At 38.1% G+C, this 24,710-nt stretch overlaps 1 protein-coding gene across 1 annotated transcript; it reads left to right on the top strand.

The window, feature by feature from the left end:
• Nucleotides 1–1,668: 1,668 nt before the first annotated feature.
• pcnx2 (pecanex 2) lies at nucleotides 1,669–20,300 on the top strand (the record flags this gene model as incomplete). The annotated part of the gene is made up of 34 exons (XM_081351643.1): nucleotides 1,669–1,821; nucleotides 2,294–2,493; nucleotides 2,699–2,813; nucleotides 2,990–3,026; nucleotides 3,623–4,690; nucleotides 4,761–4,905; nucleotides 5,795–5,937; nucleotides 6,043–6,121; nucleotides 6,216–6,351; nucleotides 7,036–7,178; nucleotides 7,261–7,414; nucleotides 7,501–7,533; nucleotides 7,615–7,786; nucleotides 7,877–7,987; nucleotides 8,087–8,178; nucleotides 8,360–8,469; nucleotides 8,572–8,674; nucleotides 9,366–9,458; nucleotides 9,613–9,763; nucleotides 9,845–9,986; nucleotides 11,178–11,355; nucleotides 11,577–11,685; nucleotides 12,264–12,393; nucleotides 12,820–12,878; nucleotides 13,119–13,334; nucleotides 13,404–13,657; nucleotides 15,865–16,098; nucleotides 16,322–16,425; nucleotides 17,130–17,274; nucleotides 17,374–17,604; nucleotides 17,685–17,959; nucleotides 18,038–18,198; nucleotides 18,471–18,892; nucleotides 20,020–20,300. 34 exons carry the CDS (start codon nucleotides 1,669–1,671, stop codon nucleotides 20,155–20,157), a joined length of 6,036 nt encoding a protein of 2,011 aa, XP_081207769.1. The 3' UTR covers nucleotides 20,158–20,300.
• Between the last annotated feature and the right edge of the window lie 4,410 nt (nucleotides 20,301–24,710).

Raw genomic sequence — 24,710 nt, 5'->3', positions numbered from 1 at the left:
AAGGTGGAAATCGATTGGTTAGAGGAGTTCACGTGACACTATGCGTGAGCGCAAAACAAGTGGGAGCTGCGAACCTTTCTCTTTTTTGCAATCTGCGATGTAATGGTACTTCTCAAGATTTGCTTTACCCTACAGTTTAAATATATAAGATATAAAGATTGAATTGGCCGTGTTAAACAATTCAGGATTGTTTATAGACCTACTCCTGTAAGCACAATAGGAAATCCTTAAATATCATAGGCTAATGAGATATAAAGAGTAGGCCTATAACTTTTATGTTATATTAATTCACTGACTAGAAAGGGAAAACGTAGGCTAGCCTATCTCTATAAAATTTTTACATTAAACTCATAAACACGCTTTTGGGTCAGTGAAGAACCTTTAAAACCCATGCAACCTTTCCATTGCACAAAAGCTTCTTTAAAGTAGAAAAAACGTTCTTTAGATTATTAAAATGTTCTTCACACTAACAAAAAAGACTATTGTGAGCCATGATGTTTTTCTAATATATAGCCTATATATATATATATATATATATATATATATATATATATATATATATATATATATATATATAGTGCTGTCAAATCGATATAAACATAAACGTTTTTCTTTACATATGTGTAAATATGATCATTCTAGAAAAAAATTTCAGATGGCACTTAGAGGCTTTTGCATCTGAACTCTTTATATATATATATATATATATATATATATATATATATATATATATATATATATATATATATATATATATATATTAGTGCTGTCAAATCGATTAATCGTAATTAACTGCATCTAACACAAACGTTTTTGTTTACATATGCGTGAATATCATTCTAGAAGAAAATTTCAGATGGCACTTAGAGGCTTTTGCATCTGAACTCTTCATATATATATATATTTGTGCTGTCAAATCGATTAATCGTAATTAACTGCATCTAACATAAACGTTTTTGTTTACATATGTGTGAATATATTATTATTTTTATATAGATGATATATATGTCAGACTGTGTGACACACACACACACACACACACACACAACACAACACACATTGTATATAGCTCCATATATATATATATAAACAATACTGCAGGCCCTAAAATGTGTAGCCTACATGTTGAAAAAGTGCTGTTGTTGATGCTGGTTGTGTGTTAAAACATTTTTTAATTTTTTACTTATTGTACATAATCAATACTTTAAACATTTTAGCTAAGCCCACTTGAACTTTTCTGCTATTTATGTAGCCTAAGTTAAAGATGCTGTCCCGCTTCCCTGTCTCCATCTCAGAACAGTTGATTTTCCCTGGCTCTCGTCTTTTGACTGTATCCTCACACACACAGGGTGGGGGCGCATGACTCAGTGAGCAGAAGAGCATCGCTATGAATCAGTCCAGTCCTCCCTCCTATCCGCTCATGTGAAGCAGGCGCAGAAGGATGCTGCTGCTGGGAGCCTTTCACCGCACAAAACCAATGCTTTTATGTTGGGAAATTGGGAGACAAGGCGTGGACGATGAAAAAGAAAAGTAAACGGCTTCAAGGAAGGATGTAGAGGCAGCTTCTGTAAATATGTAATCGCGCGTTGGGGCAGCGAGTCCAGGACGGCAGTGGTGTGAATTCGCAGCTTGCAGCATGATATATTTGTAGCGACCATTATTGAAAATATGGGCTCTCAAGTCGTGCAAACGCTACGCCAAGGAGTCTGGGCTTCACTGACCGGTGGATGGTATCATGATCCAGACCAGAATAAATTCAACAATTCATGTCACCTGTATTTATGGATGTTTTTGCTTATGCTTCCATTATCTCTTCATTTGGTGAGTGATACAATGTCGCAGGCCGCCGATAATATTGTGCTTTGCTGATATGAAGCATTGAATGCGTTACACTGTAGCTGAAGAAACCTCACGCGAAATATTTATCTAAATGAATGAAATGTATTTACGCGTTGAATGTTATTGAATATTATATGAATTTAGGTGTTTATGCTCCTCGTAGCTCCTGGAACTGTCGCATTTTTCTTCTGCATAGCTTCCTGTACAGGTGATTCTCGCATGGCAGCCTGTATAGCATTGTTGTGCTTTTACAGTAGACAAAAATAACATTAGGCCTATATGAAGTGTTTTTTCTAGTGGTCATGAAATGATTCTTTTTTATTGTTATTATTATATATTCAAAATAATGCAAATCCAATGATCTAAAATTATATTTTACAGTTGATTTATCTATCTGTCAATTTATCTATTGCTCCAGAGATGTAATGTAATGCTCTAATGTATTTTCCCCCAGGCTCTTCCACCCACCACTACTACCCTCAGTATCTACTGCACCTCAGTGACAGTTTTCTTCATTGTCATTAAGATGGTAAATTATCGCCTCCATCTGATGTTCGATCAGGGCGACATTGTAGCCCAGAATAGTGTGCCTGACATCAGCAAAGGTGTAGACAAGAGAAGCAACGCATCTGATTCCGGTCTTCCATCCCTAAGGTAAGATCCAAAATCAGTTGTGCCATATATTGATTTCAATATCGTTTTGCAATATTATTTCCCCAAATTATGTCAGAGGCTATGTTTTGCCTAATTAAACAAAACATATACTTCTTGTTCTCAAAGCTCATAAACTCTACTGCCAAAAGTGTTTTTAATATGTGTCTTGTAACCAGGCTAAAGTCTGAATTGTTTTAATCCAAAGGAAGAGCAGCACAGTTCCTGACAGTGTTGCCACATCAGTATTGACCAAAAACAGACCAAGTCCAGTAATACAGGTCACAGTGAAACAGACTGAAACAGACCCTGGACTGATTGGAGTGAGTAATACTTTTAAAAAAGATTTTATGTACTATAATTATTTATAGTACATAAAATGTTAACGGTAATTAGTGTAACATCTTGAATGCAGATCTTGCACAAATCTAGCTGTGAATATTTGTGTTTTAAATAATAATATAATTTTTTGGTTAACCTGCTTTTCAAAACTGTGAAGGAGTGTCCAAAATCCGAGGAGCTGAAAAACATAGAGGGTATGTACCAGCTTTAATTATAGCACTGGCCTGGTTTCACTGCAGTGGAAGAGATCCTCACAAATCTGGGAACATGCTGTGCAGATACACTACTGTAAGTTTCAGTCACAGAGCCTAGCATATGAACTGAGGAATAACTTGACTACTCTCTATCTTGCCTCAGTCACACGTCACACCGAGTGTGACGTCCTGCCAGGACCTCTCAAAAAAAGCTGTCAGACAGCTTTGCATAAACACAGCTTTACACTTACATTGTGAGGGTCTCTGACTGCATCTAAAAATTTCAGAATATTTGATTGAATTTCAATTTTTTATTTCATATAATTTAATAAAATTATTATTATTTTTTTAAAAATGCTGTAGCCTAATGTTGGTCAGCCCTGGGAAAAAAATTTTGCGGAATGAATACGTGTATCATTACACCCTTAATTACTATCTAATCAAATGTCAAGGAAGAGAAAATTGGTGTATCATGGTTTTTGACATAAGCCAACATGATTCAGCATCTAGTAGCTAATTCATTTCAAATCTATCATAAAACATATGTCCATCTGACATTTTAAATATGCTGTTTGTATACTGACTGACATTTGCAGGTCAGAGTGATGCTGTCTGTAATGAACGGCCTTGGCCAGACGTGGAGGAGAGACTCACCCCTGAGGATGTGTTCAGTCCCAACACTGACCAGTCTGCCCCACTCCTGCAGGGAGAGCAGATTCCTTCATCCCACAGAGACAAAGCTGACAATGATCTTCCGCCTTCCCCTGTGAATGAAGCGGACGGTTTAGAGGAGAAAGTCAAACCCCCCACTGACCCCAACAACAATAATACCTCTCTAGAAATCACACGAGATGCCGACGATGGAGAAAGACCTGAGGAGAACTATTGCTCGGATGAAATTGCTGTGGTGCTGGTTGACAACTCGAGTCCCTTGTCCCACTTGGACGAGAGTGATACGGTGAAGATCATTATCACAATGAGCTGTGACCCACAGACAGCAGCTGAGCTGGAGGAGTCTGTTAAACTGAGCATCTTAGAGTCAGCTCAGTCCCACCAGGGAGAATCCGACTGTCCTGTCAAAATTCCTGTCATCACCTTTGATTCGCCTCACGAACTGGAGGAACCCTCTGCGGATGATGAGAAAGAAGATACGCCGGTTCCAGAAGACAACTCGGTTCAGGAGAAGTCCGAGCATCAAGACAGTCTTCTTGCCAAAGAGCCAATCAGTTCTGACTCTGCTCAGGAATGCAAAGAAATAGAGAGCAATGAGCATGAGATACCCAACCTGAGCCCCCAACTGACCAATAACAGCTCTTCAGGCATTGATGTCAACTCCCATCCTGATGAAAACGACCCTCCTGAGCTTAAACTGGATGCTGATGGATTCTTGCAAATTCCATCAGCATATAAGAGATGTATTCAGAGTGGAAGAACGCATGCTAGGGGACTCAGTATCGACAGTGGACGAGATGCTGTCCTCATTAGCCATAGGGCTAAAGATAAGCTCAGTACAATGACCTCCTCTAAATCTGACCTAGAAGCCAAGGAGGGACAGATACCCAATGAGTCCAACTTTGTTGAGTTTGTGTCTTTGCTGGAGTCTATCAACAACACCAGATTTGGGGGTGGAAATGAGGCTGAGGAGGAGAAGGAAGAGAGAAATGGTGAGTGTTGATTAATGCATGAGACTGCATTGAATATCTTTGCTCAAGTTAATGGTCTAACTCCTTTCAGAGCAAAGCATAACAGCGGAGAATAACTCTGACGTGTCAGAATCCACAGGACAACAACAGGAGCGTCCAAATCCCCCAAACAGTCTGGCTACAGATACAATGAAAACCATTCCAGGGACTCTCATTCCTATTGTCTCTCCAGAAAGGTGGGTAAACTTCTGAACATAAGCATGATATTTACATATATAGACAACAGATTAAAATAATAATAATAATGATTTTATATATATATATATATATATACATACAAACACACAATATCGTTCAAAAGTTGTGATCAATAATTTCTTTTAAAGAAATTTATGTTTTTATTTAGCAAGGATGCATTAAAGTATGGATGGAGACCCTAAAGGGATATGGTGATGGGAAAAAAATTGAGATGGGAGGAAAAATTATATGCTTTTGTGTTGTCTCGTACAACTTTTGTGCGTCCACGAGAAACTATGGATTCACTCACAAAACTTTTTGTTATAATAATATGATTTAGGAGGAAAAACTGCTTTTGCAAATGATCGTTTCTTGGGAGAACATAATACTTTTGCAGCATTTCTCAGGGAACGTAACACTTCCGCTAGAGAATGCAAATGCATTTAGATATAATAAGCATAAAATACTGTATAAAAAGCAATAAAATATAACTAAAATATTCAGCAGCACAACTGGTTTTCGCATTGATGATAATGAGAAATGTTTATGAGAAATGAAATCTGAAGGATCATGTAACACTGAAGAATGGAGTTTTGGCTTATGACAATTCAGCTTTGCCATCACAGGAATAAATCACATTTTAAAATATATTGAAATCAATGATCAAATAAATGCAGCCTTGAAGAGCATACAAGACTTACTTCAAAAACATAAAATCTTACAGACACCAAACCTTTGAATGGTAGTTTGTGTGTACCCTCATGAAAATTAAGAGTTATTAATACAGACTCACTAAACTACAAACATACCAAACTGAATTCCAGGGATGTTCCACTCCATCTGGAAAAAGTACACATTTTAGGGTACATTTTCTCCTTGTCTTCACAGTCCACAGACAGATAAGGAGAGGGACCCTGATTATGATTCTCTGCCCTCACAAACGTCCCAGTCAGAGAGCTCAATGCTTCAGGTCATCTGCAGACCAGAGACTACATCCAAAGAGGAGGTTTACACTTTTCACACTGTTCACAGTGAGTACAGTGGACAGAAATGACCGTGCAATGTCATATACAGTATATATAGGAGGACTAGTAGAGGAGCATTTGTGATGCTTTTAACATGTACAATATATACAGGAGAGAGACCTCGGAAACTGTACAATGAAAGAGCTCTAAACTTACCCCTTGGTGCCGAGCTCATCACCGGCAACATATGGTACTGTATCCTATTCCTCTCTTACAATCACAAAATTAAGTGAAAAAATAAAAACAGTTGTTATAGATTTATAATGTTACCATCTCTTCATTAGTGATCTCCTCTCCACGTCCTCTAACTCTGAGTGCCAGGATGGGTTAGTGGGAGGACCCTCTGAATGCCCATTCCAGCGACGCATCCTTCCAACTCGCCGACTCCGGCCCAGGAGAACCCATCCGGAAATCTTCCAGGTGTGGAATCCCTCTTTCCACATATTAAAGGTGGTATCAGTGATTTCAGGCCCAAAAATATTTTTATCACATTCATCTAATCTTTCCTAACGATCCACTAGCTGCCCGCCCCATAAGCATGCCGTCAGAGCCTAGGCTCTGAGATCTGCACACAAAAACAAATGGTTTAGCGAAACACTCAAAACCAAAACAAATAGTGTTCCAACCAATCACCGACAGGGGGAGGGTGTTGTGAGGTTTTGTGCTCGTGCACGGCTGCACGCGAAGTCAGAGCTGAAGAAAAAGCTGGCTCAAAACCTCACAACACCCTCCCCCTGTCTGTGATTGGTTGGAACACTATTTGTTTTGGTTTTGAGTGTTTGGCTAAACCATTTGTTTTTGTGTGCAGAACTCAGAGCCTAGGCTGCCTACAGAGACGCGTTTTTTTGACGGCATGCTTATGGGGCGGGCAGCTAGCGGATCGTTAGGAAAGATTAGATGAATGTGATACAAATATTTTTGGGCCTGAAATCACTGATACCACCTTTAAGCTTGCTCTCACACAACAGAACAAACAAAACACATAGAAAACATGGTTGGTTGGTTTTGGTTAAAATACTGTATGTTAGAGGATAGTTCGCCCATAAATGAAATTCAGTCATCATTTACTCACCATTTGAGGGCTTGAATATTTCTCACGCACAGGAGGAAGACTCCTTAGATGAATCATCCGAGACATCAACACAAGAGAAACCCTCAAGAAAGCTGTACTACAAATTAAAGGTTTTTCCTGGGAAATGGGTGAACATATTGTATGATCGGCTAACCTTGCTGGCATTATTTGACAGGTGAGTGTGACAATGAAAGTTTTAGACATTGCAGTGCTATTCAAATACCATAAGCACAGAAATATGCTAATTGTTTTTGCAGGAACAAGGATATGACTGAGAACATGGTGGCTGTATTCCTAGCCGTCTTAGTGGCTTTTCTGGGGTTTGTGCTTCTGAACGAGGGCTGCTTCAAAGACATCTGGGTCTTTCAGTTCTGCCTGGTCATTGCTAGCTGTCAGTATTCCTTACTGAAGGTACCGCATTCCTCATTTTATAGCCTGTCTTTGCTGAAAATGAATCTAATGCTAGGCTGCCTGCTAAAGCATCTTGTGTTTTATAGAGTGTTCAGCCAGATGCAGCTTCACCTACTCATGTGAGTTTACTAGAGAAGCATTCAAGAAAATTTCATGTCATTAATGTTTAACAGGATGAAAAAAGCTGTCTTTTTTTACAGGGCCATAATCAAATTGTCATCTACAGCCGTGCTGCATATTTCTGTATGTTCTGTGGCCTTATTTGGATTTTGGAGATAGTGTTGAGAAGACCAGACCTCCCTGTGTCCACCATCTATGGCATCACAATAGTAACGTCAGACGCCCTTCAGTACGTGCAAGACATTTTAGTCGGTATGTTGTAAGTTGAAAAGTATGTTTAAAAATGGAAATTGTTTCAGAGTAATTTTAAATTTGATGGATATGTCGATCTGATCTTTTCAGGGTTTACGTACTGCTTTCCGGTAACGTTTCTTCTGGGCCTTTTCCCGCAAATCAACACCTTTTTTATATACTTTTTAGAACAAATCGACATGCACTTTTTTGGAGGTACAGGTCCGTATTCATGATAAATCATTTTTTAACTGTTTTTTTTATTATAAATGATTAAAGGTCAATTGGAGGAAACTCATGTTTCTCTTTTTTTCTGCTTAGCTGCAACTGGACTCCCATCTGCAGTGTACTGTATAGTAAGGAGTCTTATAGCGCTGGCTTTACTCTACGGATTCTGTCTTGGCGCTTTGAAGGTATGATCTGTTGGGAATGGGAAAAGTATTTTTAATGACAACATGCATTTAATCTACTTGAATAAAAGGGTGCAGTATACTCCAAAAATTAGTAGATCATCAGTAAAAGATATACTTTATTTTTTGAACGCATTACGAGATAGATTATAAGTTTGTGATGGCATTGGCATCTTCTGTGTAGGAGCCTTGGGATGAACAGCATATTCCAGCACTTTTCTCTGGTTTCTGTGCCCTGCTAGTGGTCCTGTCCTATCATCTTAGTCGACAAAGCAGTGATCCATCTGTGTTATTGTAAGAACATTGTGCACTTAACACAGATCATTTGGTTAAGAACATTTTGAACTTCTGCCATAGTTTGGACTAAAAAACGTATTTGTTTGTCTTTGATCTTAGCTCATTGATAAAGTCCAAGCTGATGCCATCACTTGGACATGGTGAAGAGGAGGAGGATGAGGAGAGCATAGACCCTCTTCCTGAGAAACTCAAAGGCTCAGTGGTGGGTGCCTTTGATTTATTTAGTGAATATTCAAAAACGCTTTCATTTCACTTGGGCATAGAGAAGATTAATAAGATGTACACTACCATTCAAAAGTTTGCAACCCGGTGAGATTTTTAAATGCTTCCTAAAGAAGATCCTTGTGTCTCTCATTTATCTAATTAAAAATAAATACATTATATACAGTAGAATTGTGCAATATTATTACAATTTAAGTAACGTATTCTGTTTTAATAAATTTGAAAATTTCATGTATTCCTGTGATGGCAAAGCTGAATTTTCAGCATCATTACTCCAGTCTTCAGTGTCACATGATCCTTCAGAAATCATTCTAAAATGCTGATTTACTGCTCAAGAAATATTTTTTATTATTATCCTTTATTATGTTCTGCTTAATATTTTTGTATAAACCGTGATGGAAAAAATTTGTTCAGGATTTTTTGATGAATAAAAAGTTCAAAAGAACAGCATTTATTGTGAAATAGAAATCTTTTGAAACATTATACATGTCTTTACTGTCATTTTTGATCAGTTTAATGCATCCTTGCTGAAAAGTATTAATTTCTTCAAAAAATAATAAAAATTTTACTGACTCACAAACTTTTCAACAGTAGTGTAGTATTTGCATCTGTGGATCCATGTATTAATCTTAATTTATTACTTAAAATACATGTATAATTTTATGTTGCAGAAAGAGATTTTACTGTCAGATCTGGTTATCTGTATTCTCGCCTCAGTTTTGACCTTTGCTATTACTGCCAGCACGGTTTTCCTGTCTCTAAGGGTGAGTTTCTCTTACTTTTAAACTTCTTATACACATCATCTTAAAAATCATAACCAAATCTAAACTATCATAGAGAGACAGGAGTCAATGATTACATGTTCAGTTCAGTTTTCAGCTTACATGTCAATTAACATTTTGTTTTTGTCACATACAGCCATTTGTGTCCATAGTGCTGTATGCATTAGCAGCCACTGTGGGCTTTGTCACCCACTATATCATCCCTCAGTTACGGAAACACCATCCCTGGCTGTGGATCTCTCATCCTGTGCTGAAGAGTAAGGAATACTCACAGTTCGAACCCAGAGGTCAGTTAACTGCACATCTGTGACGTGTCTACTGTCATTGACATTCATATGAATATTAATTTTAGTATACTATCTTTTTAGAGGATGCTCACTTGATGTGGTTCGAGCGTCTCTATGTGGGGCTGTTGACTTTTGAGAAGTATATTGTCTACCCAGCCATTGTCCTCAGTGCACTTACCAACGATGGCTTCGCCCTCAGCCATCGTAAGAAACTAGGAATACAGTAAGTATCCTTCCCCTAATTCTTATTGGCAATTCAATACAGATATGAAAAAATATTGTACATTTTTTACTCTTCAGTCAATCCCATCATTTTTTTTTAAACTAAACGTTTTGCGTTTCTGCTCACCAAGACTATATTTATTCCAAAATACAATAAAAACAGTAAAAGTGTGAATTGTTATTACAATTTAAACAGAATTCTTGTGATGGCCAAAGGCCAAAACTGAATTTACTCCAGTCTTCAGTGTCACACGATCCTTCAGAAATCATTCTAATACGCTGATTTGGTGCTCATGAAATGTTGAAAACAGTTGTGCTACTAAAAGTGTAACTTTGCTGATTTTCAACCCGCTTTGTATTGCTACAATGTCTGTAGTATATGTAAATGAACAATGTTTACTCATTCTCCGTGTTACCTGGACCGTTTATTTGTCAGCAACTTTGACAGCTCCAGGGCTTTCGTGAAAACTACAGATTATACTTCCGCATTTTTGTATCCCCGCCCATGGACTGTTGGATTGACAGAGGGTTATTTAACAGAACAGTTATTGTAAGGGTAGGTTTATAACTGAAAATTGTATCACACTTTGTTTACACTTTAAACAGCATCATAGTAAACATGGAACACTATGGCTGCAGCTTTCTTACCTGTACCCTGACAGAACGGCAGTTTATTTTATTAATAAAATAACCCCCCTCTGTTTGGCCTAAAACACTGTTCGTGGTCATCCAGTTTTTGAAATGTTGACTACAGTACAAACATGGAGGTTTTTTTGGATTTTCCGTCACAATATTCTCTCCATATATATATGATAATATACATATATGATAATACTAAGACATTTTTCTTGAGCACCAAATCAGCAAATTTCTGAAGGATCATGTGACACTGAAGACTGGAGTAATGGCTGCTGAAAATTCATATAAATAAATTCACTTTAGTAATAGTAATAGTTTGATTGTTTGTGTATTAAACACAATAATTGTGTTTTATACACACACACACACACATACATACACATAGGTATATAGAAGCAGTATTGGTAGAGTACTTTCCTACAACACATTTTTCTGCAGTTTTAGCAGAAGTTAGCATCAGACCTGTGTCAGAGCCACCTGATTAGTGTTTGCTGTGCTTGGCTGTGTGCTGCCTCTGCACCTGAGTGGCTCAGGTGTCTGTGTCTCGCTCCAGCTGTGATGTCTTGTTGATGACAGTTGCTGGGATGAAGCTTCTTCGTGCCTCCTTCTGCAATCCCAGCTACCAGTTCCTCACGCTCATCTTCACCCTCATCTTCTTTGAGTTTGACTGCAGCAGTGCCTCTGAAACATTCCTGCTCAACTTCTTCCTCATGTCCATCATCTTCAACAAGGTCAGTGCTATATGGGTTGGATGGACATTAGTGCATTGAAACGCTCATCATTCCCTGCCCTTAGTGTTCATTTAGTATTCATTTTCCAAAATGACATGTCAATATTGTGCCAGACTATCGTCTGAAATAGCTCTCAGCAGACAGTACATTTAGTAACTAGTCCCAAAATAACTGCCTTTGTTGTCTTGCTGTCTTACAACAGCTCTTTGTTTTGTCTACAGCTTTGGGATCTTCTCCACAAGCTGCACTTCATTCTGGTGTATATCGCCCCCTGGCAGATAGCATGGGGTAGTGCATTTCATGCATTTGCACAACCTTTTGCTGTACCTCATATCCTTACAATCAGTCCAGCTTGAGTGTGTATATTGGTAGTACAGACCTTGTACTATGTTTACTCCCAATTTTAATCTGATCAAGTAAAGGTGCCGTAAGCCATTTTTTAAACTTTTTTAAGCCACGGACCCCCAAAATATAATGATCCCCTTGCGAGGGACCCACTTTCTAAAATACTATAGCACCTGTATATTATTTATATATTCGTATGTTTAAAAAAAAAAAGTATGCAATGAATAAAAAAAAAATTTAATAGTTATTATTATTTCTATTATGTTTACACTTTTTTATGTTTACACATCTTTTTGTCAACAGAATTAAATATTTTATGAGTAATCTAAGGATTTCGAGCCAGCTCCTAGAAAGCAGACTGAAATGGTAATAATGTCAAATTCGGTTGGATGTAATTTCTTTATTTTTTCAGGTGTGATTTCTCAGGACACTTATTAGAGTGTCAGGTAGCATGAAAATAAATGGCTTATAGCACCTTTAAAGAACTATTGCAATACGGTTAAAGCATCATAGCTTCAAATGCAGTGCAGATATTTCGGTTTTTCCTTGACGGAGCAGCTCAGACTCTGCCATGCTCCTGCTGCAGACGTTAATCACGACGCTCTTCTACACACCACTCAGCCCTTTCCTCGGGAGCGCTATTTTTATCACCTCTTATCCACGGCCTGTGAAGTTCTGGGAGAGGAACTACAAGTAAGTTGTCTGTTTTTTCCACAAGCACATGAAGCATGCATGTAGCTTCAGAGTGACGTAATGCGCTGTTAGCCAACTGCATACTTGAGGGCAGGTTTCTGTCTTTAAGAGCACTTGAAAGAACAAATGCATATTTATTGATATGAAAACAGCTGTTGATGCAAGACGTGTTTGACATTGTTTCCATTGGGACAAATTTCCTTTATGCTTGATGGGCTTTATCTGAAGTCCAACAGCCTGAAGTAGCAGAGAGAAAGCCACACAATGTTGAATTATTGATGTAGATTCCAACCACAAATGTGATGACACAGAATGTTTCTGTTGTTGATATTAAACATGAATGTTGGCACAGGCATCAGATTAAAGGTTTTTTTTTACATGACTGTGAATATTTCACTTCATGAACATTTGATTTGACATTTTCAGCACCAAACGAATTGACAATTCCAACAGCCGACTGGTGTCTCAGGTTGACAAAGAGACTGGTAAATACTGTCTTTATCTATTCATGTCTTACCACACACTTAATAAACAGTCAATTTCAGTGCATAACTGTTTCAAAAATGCATGAAGGTTCAGTTTCAGTGTTTTAAACAGTTTAAACTTTTTTTAAGTATGTTAGACATTGTTTTAGGATGCCATGTGTCTACTGTTGCTAGAGACACAATGGTGTCCTCTTACATTTTTAAATAAAAATGTTGAGAGATTATATGCTCACCATGTAGGCTGTGATGACAACAACCTCAACTCAATTTTCTATGAGTACCTGACGCGCTCCTTGCAGCATTCTTTATGTGGAGACCTGATGTTGGGCCGCTGGGGGAATTATTGCGCTGGAGATTGCTTCATCCTGGCTTCTGACTACCTTAATGCACTTGTTCACCTCATTGAGGTCGGCAACGGTCTGGTCACCTTCCAGCTACGAGGCCTGGAGTTCAGGGGTAAGTGGTTTTAATATTACATTGTTGTAAATGTTCCTTCTCCTCACTCTGGGCATCTCATTTCCTCAGGTACTTACTGTCAGCAGCGGGAGGTGGAGGCCATCACAGAAGGCGTAGAGGAGGATGATTCTTGCTGCTGCTGTGAGCCGGGTCATTTGCCCCATTTGCTGTCCTGCAATGCAGCTTTCAATCTACGTTGGCTGGCCTGGGAGGTGACCACTACTAAGTATCTGCTGGAGGGCTACAGCATTAGCGAAAACAACGCTGCCACCATGCTGCAAGTTTATGACTTACGCAAGCTGCTCATCACTTACTACCTTAAGGTACCAGGAACACTATTACGTGACCTTTATATTTTGGAAGAAAGAAACAGTTGTATTAGTTCTATACAGTTCCAATTCGCATTCCTCTTAATAACTCTGTTTCCTTAATGGTTTAATTAACAGTACTATTAGTAAAATATAGATATATGAAAGAAAAGAAAAAAGAAATGCAATTGCATTGCCAAATGATGATATAGCATTTAAAACAATTCTTGCAAAAGGTGTTTACTTTTTAAATGAGTTTTAGAGGTATGAATGCTATCTAATCATTTATCTTTTTTATACTACTGACACAACTTTAACTACATGTTGACATATAAACAAAAAGTTCATAAAGAGATTGTAAAACTAATCCATATGAATTGATCGTTTTAGTCCAAAGTTACTGAAGAGACGCGATCGCTTTATATTTTGAACGGATTGAATTTAGGCTTTTATTAAAGGAGAACTCCGGTCAATTTTAACATTGAGCTCATTTTTTTGTAAATTTGGAGTGCTGTCAGTACAGAGAACAACGACAAAAATCGGTGTTGCCTACACCGTGTTATCCTCTTTTTAAAATTTGCACCCTGTTGACTTCAATTGGGCAAGTTTTAAACCTGCTTTTAGCCTCTTAACATCCTGTTGTGTCATTACAAGTGCCCAGCCATGTGAGTGATTCCTTCTGAGTGAACACGAGTGAATCTGACTGCAGTAGATGTGAAAGATATGAATAAAAGTGATGTTAATTCAGCCAGCGCACATACCTGTATTTACTTCCTGTTTTCGGTCGAAGTCCACAGTAGTCGATTGTCGAGTTCACACGCATAGGTTTAGTTACCTATGATCACGCGCGTGAACTCGACAATCGATATATTGTCATGTCAACTCTGAAGGAATCACTCACATGGCTGGGCACTTGTAATGACACATCAAGGATGTTAAGAGGCTAAAAGCAGGTTTAAAACTTGCCCCATTCAAGTCAACACAGGGTGCAAATTTTAAAAAGAGGATAACACGGTATAGGCAACACCGATTTTTGTCGTTGTTCTCTGTACTGACAGCACTCCAAATTTACCAAAAAATTAGCTCAATGTTAAAATTGACCAGAGTTCTCCTTTAACATACAAACATTAATTTACTCACACATCAGCTGTGGTAAACCAGCGAAATCTCAAGCATGTTCGCTTGACGTGCGAGAACCAATGAGGTTCATTCTCGTGTCACGCAGCACATTTGAGCTTCCACAGGAACCATTGAGATTTGTTCTCTCACGTTAAGCAGGTTAGATTGTGCTTCTGTTTATGTTTGCTGATCAATGTTAATATGATTATTACACGGGTCTGTGGAATACTTGATTCTGATTGGTCAATCGCGCCATCCAGCGGTATGTTATTCCACTATAACAACCGCTGAAAACAGATAACGCAGGCTCATCCGGGTTACTTAAGTCAGCAATGCTATACACTTGCTAGGAACGTTTTTCTTTGTGGAAGTTTTGCATTTGGTGAGCTAATAAAATATTAAAACTCAGTCAAATCAATATTTTGTGTACAGTTATTTAAAGCTACACTGTAGGATTTTCTCCCATCTAGCGGTGAAATTGTATATGACCTTTCTAGCCCCTCCCATTCCGAGGTCGTTTTAACTCCTACGGTGGCCGTAATATTATTGTTTTGGCCATATTACACACGGTGCCACTGAGTGTAAAAACGCGAAAGGTGAAGCTTGAATTGAGGTGAGGCGCAACATGGCTTCCGCCATTCGAGCGACTCGCTCGTATGTATTCTAAATGGCAGATTCTACGCTTACGTGAATACTTGATTAGTTGGTAAAGTAATTACACATTAATGAGCACATATCATTTTTGAAAGAACAAAGTGTTTTTTGCTAAGAATCAACTTAAAAAATTACACAGTGTTGCTTTAATTATGTCATCCAGTATCGTGGACTCGCTCTCTCTTGTTTCATACAAACGCAAACACTGTGTTTATTCTGAGATAACAACCGGCTGGATGTTCATTATCCCTTACATAAAGGACTAAATTCAATCTGTTCATCATATGAAGCGATCGAGTCTCTTCTGTCTACTTAAATTTCATATTCTACATTTCCTCAAAGAATGAAATAGCTACAATGTTCTTGATTTACTGTGGTAGGTTTATTTTTTGATAAAGTGACATTAACGACACTCACATCTCTGTATTTTCAATTATTTCTATTTTTAGAGTATCATCTACTACCTGGTGATCAACCCCAAGCTGCAGATATGGATTAAAGACCAGTCCACGCAGGAAGTCCTTCAGTCTTACACTAAATGGCATCACATTGAGAAGGATCCGGCTGTGTTCAGCATGAAGATTGATGAAGACTATGTCCACTGTCTGCAGGGGGTCACCAGAGCCAGCTATTGTAACGTCTACCTGGAGTGGATTCAATACTGTGCCAACAAGCTGGAGGAGGTGAGGAGACACAAATGGCATTCATTACAGTGAGTGAAAGCTGATGCACTAAAGGACGTCTTTGAGAGTGCAATAAAAAACAGTTTCTGGCTGATTTTAAAATGGTGCATAAACTTGGGACGTACCTTTGGTAGGACAGTTGAACTCTTCTTTGCATTTCCACAATGTTAAGGTGATCTAAACTTGCATCTTATACCTAAAGTTTCGTTTTTTTCGTTCTCAGCCAGTGGACAGCGATGAAGATTCTCCCTTGGTTACTCTGTGTTTCGCTCTATCTGTGGTTGGACGGAGATCCCTCAGCACAGCAGCACATAACAGATCCAACAGGTACACTTCCAACATTAGCGATGTGCACTTAAATACTCGAAAGTTAATAGCTTGTTTGATGGATGCCAATCAAAATCAAGAATACCAAATTAAATGTGTACCGACATAATAAAGGCTGGTTCACACAGAATGCTGTTTCGCTTTAAAAAACGCAAGACGCGGGCAAGTGGAATGGGGGAAAAATGTAAGGTTTTGAGACACGTCTTTTAAAAGTTGAGCTTATTTTAACTTGAGCGCCACGTTTATGTCCGTCTAGCGCGTTTACTTAGAAAAACAATGGTAATGTAGTGCAGAGGAATGGAAAAACACGTTCTCTGTGAGAGATTTTACATTTTAAAGTCGGCATGAAATGGATGTTGCGATAGTCTTTTCATCCCTATTGTGATGTATATCCGACTGAAACGTCTTTTCAAACAATAAAAATGTAGGACGGGCATTTTTTTCTATCCGGGAATTGAGAGAATTGTTGTGGTTTGCTATTGCTGTGATCTCATGTGAGTGACAGGTTGTCCAGAGAAGTGAAGAGATGTCTCTGCATGAGGGAGGGGAAGTTATATAAATGAAAGATTATGAAGGCACATGGATTTTAAATAATAATGATTTGCACGGATAAATCATTTATAATAAATACTGCAATATTCATAAAAAAAATAAAAAAAATTGTCAATTTTGATTCATGGTGACTTTAATGGTTTCCTCCACAGTCTGGAGTCATTCCTCTATGGCTTCAACACGCTGTTCAAAGGTGACTTCCGCATTGCCGCTAAGGATGAATGGGTCTTTGCTGACATGGACCTGCTGCAGACGGTTGTGGCCCCAGCCGTGAGAATGAGTCTGAAACTCCACCAGGTGAAATGATTGGACAATGTTTGGATATTGCACAACCTGACGAACTATTCACAGCCTATTTGCCTTTTGGTATAATTTCAACAATTTCACGTTATACAGGACCACTTCACAAGCCTGGAGGAGACTGAGGAGCCTGCCGTGCTTTACGAGGCCATAACCAACTACAGAACCAGTCTAGTGATCTGTCATGAGAGCGACCCCGCCTGGCGAAGAGCAGTACTGTCCAGCCAAGACACACTTCTCACGCTTCGACACATGGTGGATGAAGGCGCAGATGAGTATAAGATCATCATGCTCTACAAACGACATCTCAGCTTCAAAGTTATAAAGGCAAGAGAAGTTTTAGTTTGTACGTTTATTATGTTTTAAGACTGATTGTTATTCATTTATCTCGTCATCTTTCCATTCAGATGAATAAAGAATGTGTGCGAGGGCTGTGGGCAGGTCAGCAGCAAGAGCTCGTCTTCCTCCGGAACCGCAATCCTGAACGCGGAAGCATCCAGAACTCAAAGCAGGCTCTGCGAAACATGATCAACTCCTCCTGTGACCAGCCCCTGGGTTACCCCATGTTTGTGTCCCCACTCACCACCTCCTACATGGGAACTCACAAGCAGATCAGGAACATATGGGGCGGCCCTCTCAGTCTGGACAGCATTCGCACCTGGCTGCTCTCCAGGTTGTTTCGGTATGTATAAGGCATTAACAGGCTCTTTTTCTGTTTCTATTCTATCATTTTTTTAAAAACCTTTCTTGCATTTTCTAGGGTGAGGAAAGATAACCTTACCAGCTGTAACAGTGGCATGAACATGGAGGATGTGGATTGTGCTGGTTCCTCCTTAAGTCAAAATCATAACTCCGCCACATCCCAGAGCCTAAGCCTATATCACGGCCGTCCTCGCAGCTCCCAGTCTAGAAACCACGGAGGTCAGAACAAACCATGGACACTATACATTTCTGTACAATTTGTTGCCTTAAAGCCTAGAAGAAAATTCAAGAGAAGTCATTAAAAATATGAATGAAATAAAAACTAAACTTGAATTAAGTTTTCGGTTTACTTTTACCTAAATTGAAAACCATACAAAATTAAAAATGGATAATTACCTTCCAGTTCAGCACACAATGAATTTTATCATCTTGAAATGAATGTTTCTCATAAGAGAATCAGAAAAATGTTTGACAGTCTCCTTTCCCTGCAGCTCACCGGGAGTATCGCAGTCGCTCAGTGCAACCTCATGGCCAGCGGCCCCCCGTCACCAGCCGATCGGGCCCCATCCTAGACAGCCAGCACGGCTCGGGCTCTGGAGGCCCCGGACTGGTGCAGCGCCTGTCCAACAGCCAGCTGTCCTTCAACACTTCCTCCATTGCCTCCGTCTTTTCCCAGGTGCCTCGTTTGTCCACAACAGGGCCTCTGGCTTCAGCTACGGGTCACCATCGCTCCAGTCAGGTGTCTTCCTCCAGCTCCACGCTGAGCCTGCTGTTTGGCAAGCGCAGCTTCTCCAGCGGCTTGGTCATCTCGGGCCTCTCTGCAGCGGAGGGGGGAAACACCAGCGATACGCAGTCCTCAAGCTCCGTCAACATCGCCCTGGGACCGTCCTGTCGCTCCAGTCGCGCAACACAGGTGAGGGGACGTCTTTTCAGATGTTTTTACAATGATATATTAAACATTTGGTTTTTAAAGCATTTTCAAGAAATGATCTAGCCTTCAGATGATATAAAGCAGATTTTGTCCATTTTCACCACATGCTAATTCCCTATTTTTGTCATTAATCTACACTTACAAAGCAGAGGCTCATAACCTTTAAACATTTCAAATTTATTTATAACTTAGAATAAAGAATATTAATGCTTCACACCATTATATTTTAGCTTCAGAAAAAAACATAAATTCTATGTTCTGTTTGATAATATTAATTTGCGGTGTTGTTTGATTTCTTCGCCTTATTTAACTCTAAAAATGGTTGGTGAATTCAGAAAATGTATTGAACCTTAAATAATTAATATGCATTTATATATCCATTCATTCATTTTGGTGGCTTAATTTGTTATTATATGCTACCATTCAAATGTTTGGGGTCAGTACGATTTTTTTTTTTAAAGAAATGAATACGTTTATTCAGCAAGGAAGCATTAAATTGTCAAAAGTGACAGTACAAACATTTAATGTTACAAAAGATTTTGTTGCTGCTCTTTTGAACTTTTTTTCAACTTAATACTCATAAGAAATTATTCTTGAGCACCAAATCAGCATATTAAAATGATTTCTGAAGGATCATGTGATACTGAAGACTGGAGTAATAATGCTGAAGTTTGAGCTTTGTCTTCACATAAATAAATTACATTTAAACTATAATAAAATAGAAAGCAGTTTTTGTAAATTGTAACAATATTTAAAAATCTTACCAACTTTTGAACGAAAAAGTTCTAGATAAACCTTTCATGGTAAAGTTTCCACACTGGTAAAGGTTAGACGTGCTGTTGAGAAAAGTGTTTTCTTTAGTAGGTTTTCACAGCTTTTATTTAAATAACGCATTTTATGTGTTAATTCTGGACCCAGAATGCACCTAATCATCCTAAAAAAATTTCCTCACTCACCTTTTATTCTGTATTTTTGTTCCATTCTGTATCTTTGTATTATAAATAAGCTTCCCAATGACTTTGAGTATTACAGATTTGGAATCTATCATCAAGTTACTGCTGAAATTTTTACAAACCAAACTGCATTTTTAGCTTGTCCTTTCTTTTCAGCAGTGGACATCAGAGGCGTACGAGAGCATAGATGCCACCTCCACCATTGCCACAGAACCCAAGGTCCACAGCACAGACAAGAGCCAAGACGACTCGACTTCAGCCTTCCACGACGCTCCGGAGCAGAAGACCATATGAGACCACAATCACCTAATGCCTCAGCCCAGCATGATCTCCTGAGCTCAAGTAATGTACATTACAGACGTCTTTTTGTAAAACAAAACATCTGCCATGTGTAGAAAATGCAAGTATCCTATTTAAGGGAAAAGAACTGCTCTTCCAAAAAAAATAAAAAAAATAATAAAGAATACAGGCGAAAAAAAAAAAGTGTTTGAGAGTGAACAGAAGCTTGTTACTCTCCATCTATGAGATTAAACAATGGAATTTGATGACTAGAAGAATTTATGTTTGCGCCTTGAGCGCACGCACTTCATGAACACCATCACTCACAAGCGGAGATTATTTTTATAGACTTGCAAAATAAGAACTGTTGTTCAAGTATAAGTGATGTAAGATCACGTGACTAAAGAAGGTGTCGGGAATGATTGCATAGTAGATTTCTTGCACACTGCTGTTTTGAAATGTGTTGTGTTCCAGATGTGTCATTGTTTTATATTAACATAAAAGCACTACAAGGATTCTGGTTACTGATGCATTAAAAGCAGTGACAAGAAAATGTAATTTCTGTAAATCTACTAAAAACAACTAAAAGTTGCCATATTCACTCTTTGGCACATATTGTGTATACACCTTTTTCCTACCCAAAAATGAAAATTCTGTCATCATTTACTCTCCCTCAAGTTGTTCCAAACCTGTATGATTTCCTTTCTTCTGCTGAACACAAAAGAAGATATTTTAAAGAAGGTTGGTAATTAAACAGTTGCTGGTCCCCATTGACATCCATAGTATTTTTTTTCCTACTATGGAAGTCAATGGGGTCCATCAGTCGTTTGGTTACCGACTTTCTTCAAAATATCTTCTTTTGTGTTCAGCAGAAGAAAGAAAGTCATACAGGTTTGGAACAACTTGAGGGAGAGTAAATGATGACAGAATTTTCATTTTTGGGTGAACTATTCCTATAATTGGCCCTTGGAAAATTGTTGTAAACTGATCTTTACATCCCCGAGTATGGCAAGCACAATCTAAGAGATAAAGAGTGTGTACTTTATAAAGAAATTCCTCCAAGAACTAAAATTAGTTTCATGGATCTGGAACTATACAGTAGTTGCCAAAAGCAAAATGTTGTGCGTTTCTTTTTTACTATGGGAAATGTGGGGCTTTCAGTTAATTTATTATGTGACATGGGGGTCTGTATGATGTGTTGTAATATCAAATATTTCATGGTAAGTCTAGAACTATATTTGCATATTATAATGCTCCCAGAAAAAGGGAGACATCAAAAACCTAAAAACCCACTCCATAACACAACTTGAATAATTAAAACAAGTTAAAAAAGAATCTGAATTTTGTCCTTATTCATTTTTGTATATGTGTACAGTACCAGTCAAAAGTTGCACCATTACATCTGACAAATGTTTCTCATCCTTTTTGATAAAAAAAATCTTAGGCACAATTAATATTTGTTTACAAAATTTAAGCTATGTATGAATTTCACGAATGTGTTTCTCATAATCCTTTTCTGTCTAAAATTGTATGCTTAAATGATTGAAAATTATTTTGTACAGAAATATAAATAGTCTCTATTGTACAGTATGTATGAATTTCTTTACAAAAGTACAGTTTTGTTTTAATTGATGAGGATTAATTATCAATCTTCCATTTGTGTTACTTCATAGTTTATGACGACTTTACAATTATTCAGAATGTGGAAAATAATAAACGAGTAGGCGTCTCCAAGCTTTTGACTGGCACTGTCTGGCCCATCCACACTACTGCGTTTTCGTTTGGAAACGGAGACCTTTTGCTACGTTTGCACCTCTCGTCCAGACTAAAACGGCAAAAACGAAGACCTAAAACGGAGAAGTTTAGAAACGCTGCCGACCCCGTTTTGAGTTTTGAATCTCCGGAGGGCGTTGAGTGAAGACGGGTCAAAACGGAGGACTTTAGAAACGATGACGCAGAGGCTCACGCTCGGCTCTATGATTGGGTGTCATCAGTCATGGAGTATACACAGGTAATATTCAGTACCAGTAAACTTCACCCGCTGGAACAGTTTCTTACAGTAAGAAAATACCGCGTCTCAGGCACGGCTCGCGCGGAAACCGCGTGCATGCTAGAAATAGAACCGACGCCTATTTTTCATGCGACACGCAAGCGTGTTGGAAGCGTTTCCAGGCAAAATAGAATAGGAAAAGATGTGTATATGTCATTTTGACACAAATACATATTAATAAATGACATTTTGATGTGTAAAAGTCTGTAGGTTTACACCGGCATGCGCATGTCCAGTGTTGGTGAATGGTCACGTGATCCGCGTTTTCAGTCGTTTTAATGTGGACGGAGATCAATTCTAATACGCAGCTAAAACGCTGGTGTGGACGGAGATCGTATTCGTTTTAATCCTCCGTTTCTGAACTAAAACGCAGTAGTGTGGATAGGGCACTCTATTTTAGCAGAATTTGAAAACATTGTACTGTACCAGACTGATTCTCCAAGCAACATTACTGGAAACAGACCTGCAGTTAGAGTCTAAAACATGTACAGCTTTTGAAACAACCATTCAGTGTCACTTTGTGTTCAAAATGCTAACTATAAAATATATTGTGTAGAATATAGCTAGCATTTTGAGCACCTATTTATGAGACAACACGCGTCAATTCCTTTGAACTCTTCATTGAATATCTTTTTACAGAAACATGCTGAAACACTATTCAAAAACCACTTCATTTGTGCCAGGCTGCTGTTACTTTATGGAACATGCTATTATATCATGGAGTTCACAGAAAAATACCCATGACTTTTTGAGGAATTTGTGTCTGGACAGTTTGTATTCATAAATCTAAGTATTTTAATAATTTTGGCACGTTAAGCAATCATTACAGAAAACACGAGAATGCCAGTACTTTCATTGACTCCAGAGCTTATGATATTGTTGTCTGGGGAGTAAAGACAAAAATAGTTTAACACTGCACACATTGCAACCAGAAAAAATAAATAAAAATGAATTTAAGCGAAGAGCCTGATGTGGAGATCTTCCAAAAGAAACCATCAGAGCTCATGAGAATCCTCCGAGGAGAATGTGATAAGACTTGAGAACAGTTCTCATGCGTGCGAGGCTGAAAAAGTCGATTACTTTGTGTCATTACTGTGATCTACGAGTTAAACTGCAAAACCACTATTGCAACAATATGCTACAGTGTCAGGAGATATTTTCTTTTAAACTTTGCACAAGACATTACAGAAAAACTGCTATGTGAGTATAAAATCACTTTTGCTTGTTCGTGTCAAACATTTTTTCCACAAATTACACAGTTATTTTGCTCTCCAGCTATTTGGTACAGGATGTTATTATGTGGTAGACAGACAGAAGAAGCACCATATTGTAAGTCACTTTATTTGATGTCTACAAATACATTTGTTCTCTCTTTTAATAGTGTTCATGCAGGAGTACATGTGATCTGAAAGATGCCCATCCGCTTGGGCTCAATTCTTAATAAACCAGTACTGCTGTTCTTGAACTGAACTGCATCACTTTACAATAAACTAATTTCATTACTAGAAGTCAAATTTCAGTCATTCCACCAAGTTTTGAGAGTTCAGCACATAATACTGTATTTAAATACAATTGTAAAGAAACTGCTAATATTTCCAATATATGTCCATTTCCAAAACTCTTCCAGGAGATTCAGTGTTACTGTCTGCAGATTGCAGTACTTCTATATATACTTGTACAGTATTGTGTTAACTAAACTATTTTGAATAGCAAAAGCATGCCAAATATAAAATATTCTTTTTTTTTTCTTCTATCAGTTATAATTTACAAAGGCATTATAGTTTGTCCTCTGGTATTAAAAACAACAGAATTATAATTAAACATTAGATCATTTTAAAACAGTTTATATTAAATAGGTGATAGTATTTATGAGGTCTCGTATCAGGGCACAGCTCTAAAGAAAGCCTTCAGTGAAGGTCTGATCTGTGTCTGATCTGAGAAGAAGAAGAAAAAACAGGGCAAGCCTATATTCTGTAAGGAAAACAATACTGTGACGATGGGACGAGAGGTTTGAGATTTCATTATGTGACATATAATAAGCACCAAACACTTGATGATGATGATGATGGTGGTGGTAAAATAAAATTAGTTTTTTGTTTGTTTGTGTGTGTGCAGAGAACAATGACAGAAGCTGAAAGGCTACAATTTCTCAAATACTATCAGTTCACACTTATTTCCAAATCTTGGCATTAATATTTTTCTGCATGTGCAAATGTCTTTTCTCACAGCGTGCATCATGCATTCGATCATAGAGAAGAGCACACGATTTTCCCTTGGGATATTAACTAAATCATAGATCATGGCCTAAACATTCAAGGCACTTCAGGGTGACTGTGATAAACTGTTTTACAGGAGTCAGTTTGCCTCCAAAGCCTGTGAAAGATGCCTTAAAATGATCAGTTAATAATTCGTACTTTTCCTCATAACATAAATGCGCAGAGGGCTTCTCTATCCCTTCTTGAAATAGTTTGGAATCTTTACATTTAAATATCTGACAACTGTAACTGGCAGGTTGTTT

The sequence above is a fragment of the Scardinius erythrophthalmus genome (assembly GCF_964197995.2).
Source record: "Scardinius erythrophthalmus genome assembly, chromosome: 21".
Taxonomy (NCBI): domain Eukaryota; kingdom Metazoa; phylum Chordata; class Actinopteri; order Cypriniformes; family Leuciscidae; genus Scardinius; species Scardinius erythrophthalmus.
The sequence above is the reverse complement of the archived record's forward strand: the minus strand, read 5'-3'. Positions and strand labels throughout refer to the sequence as shown.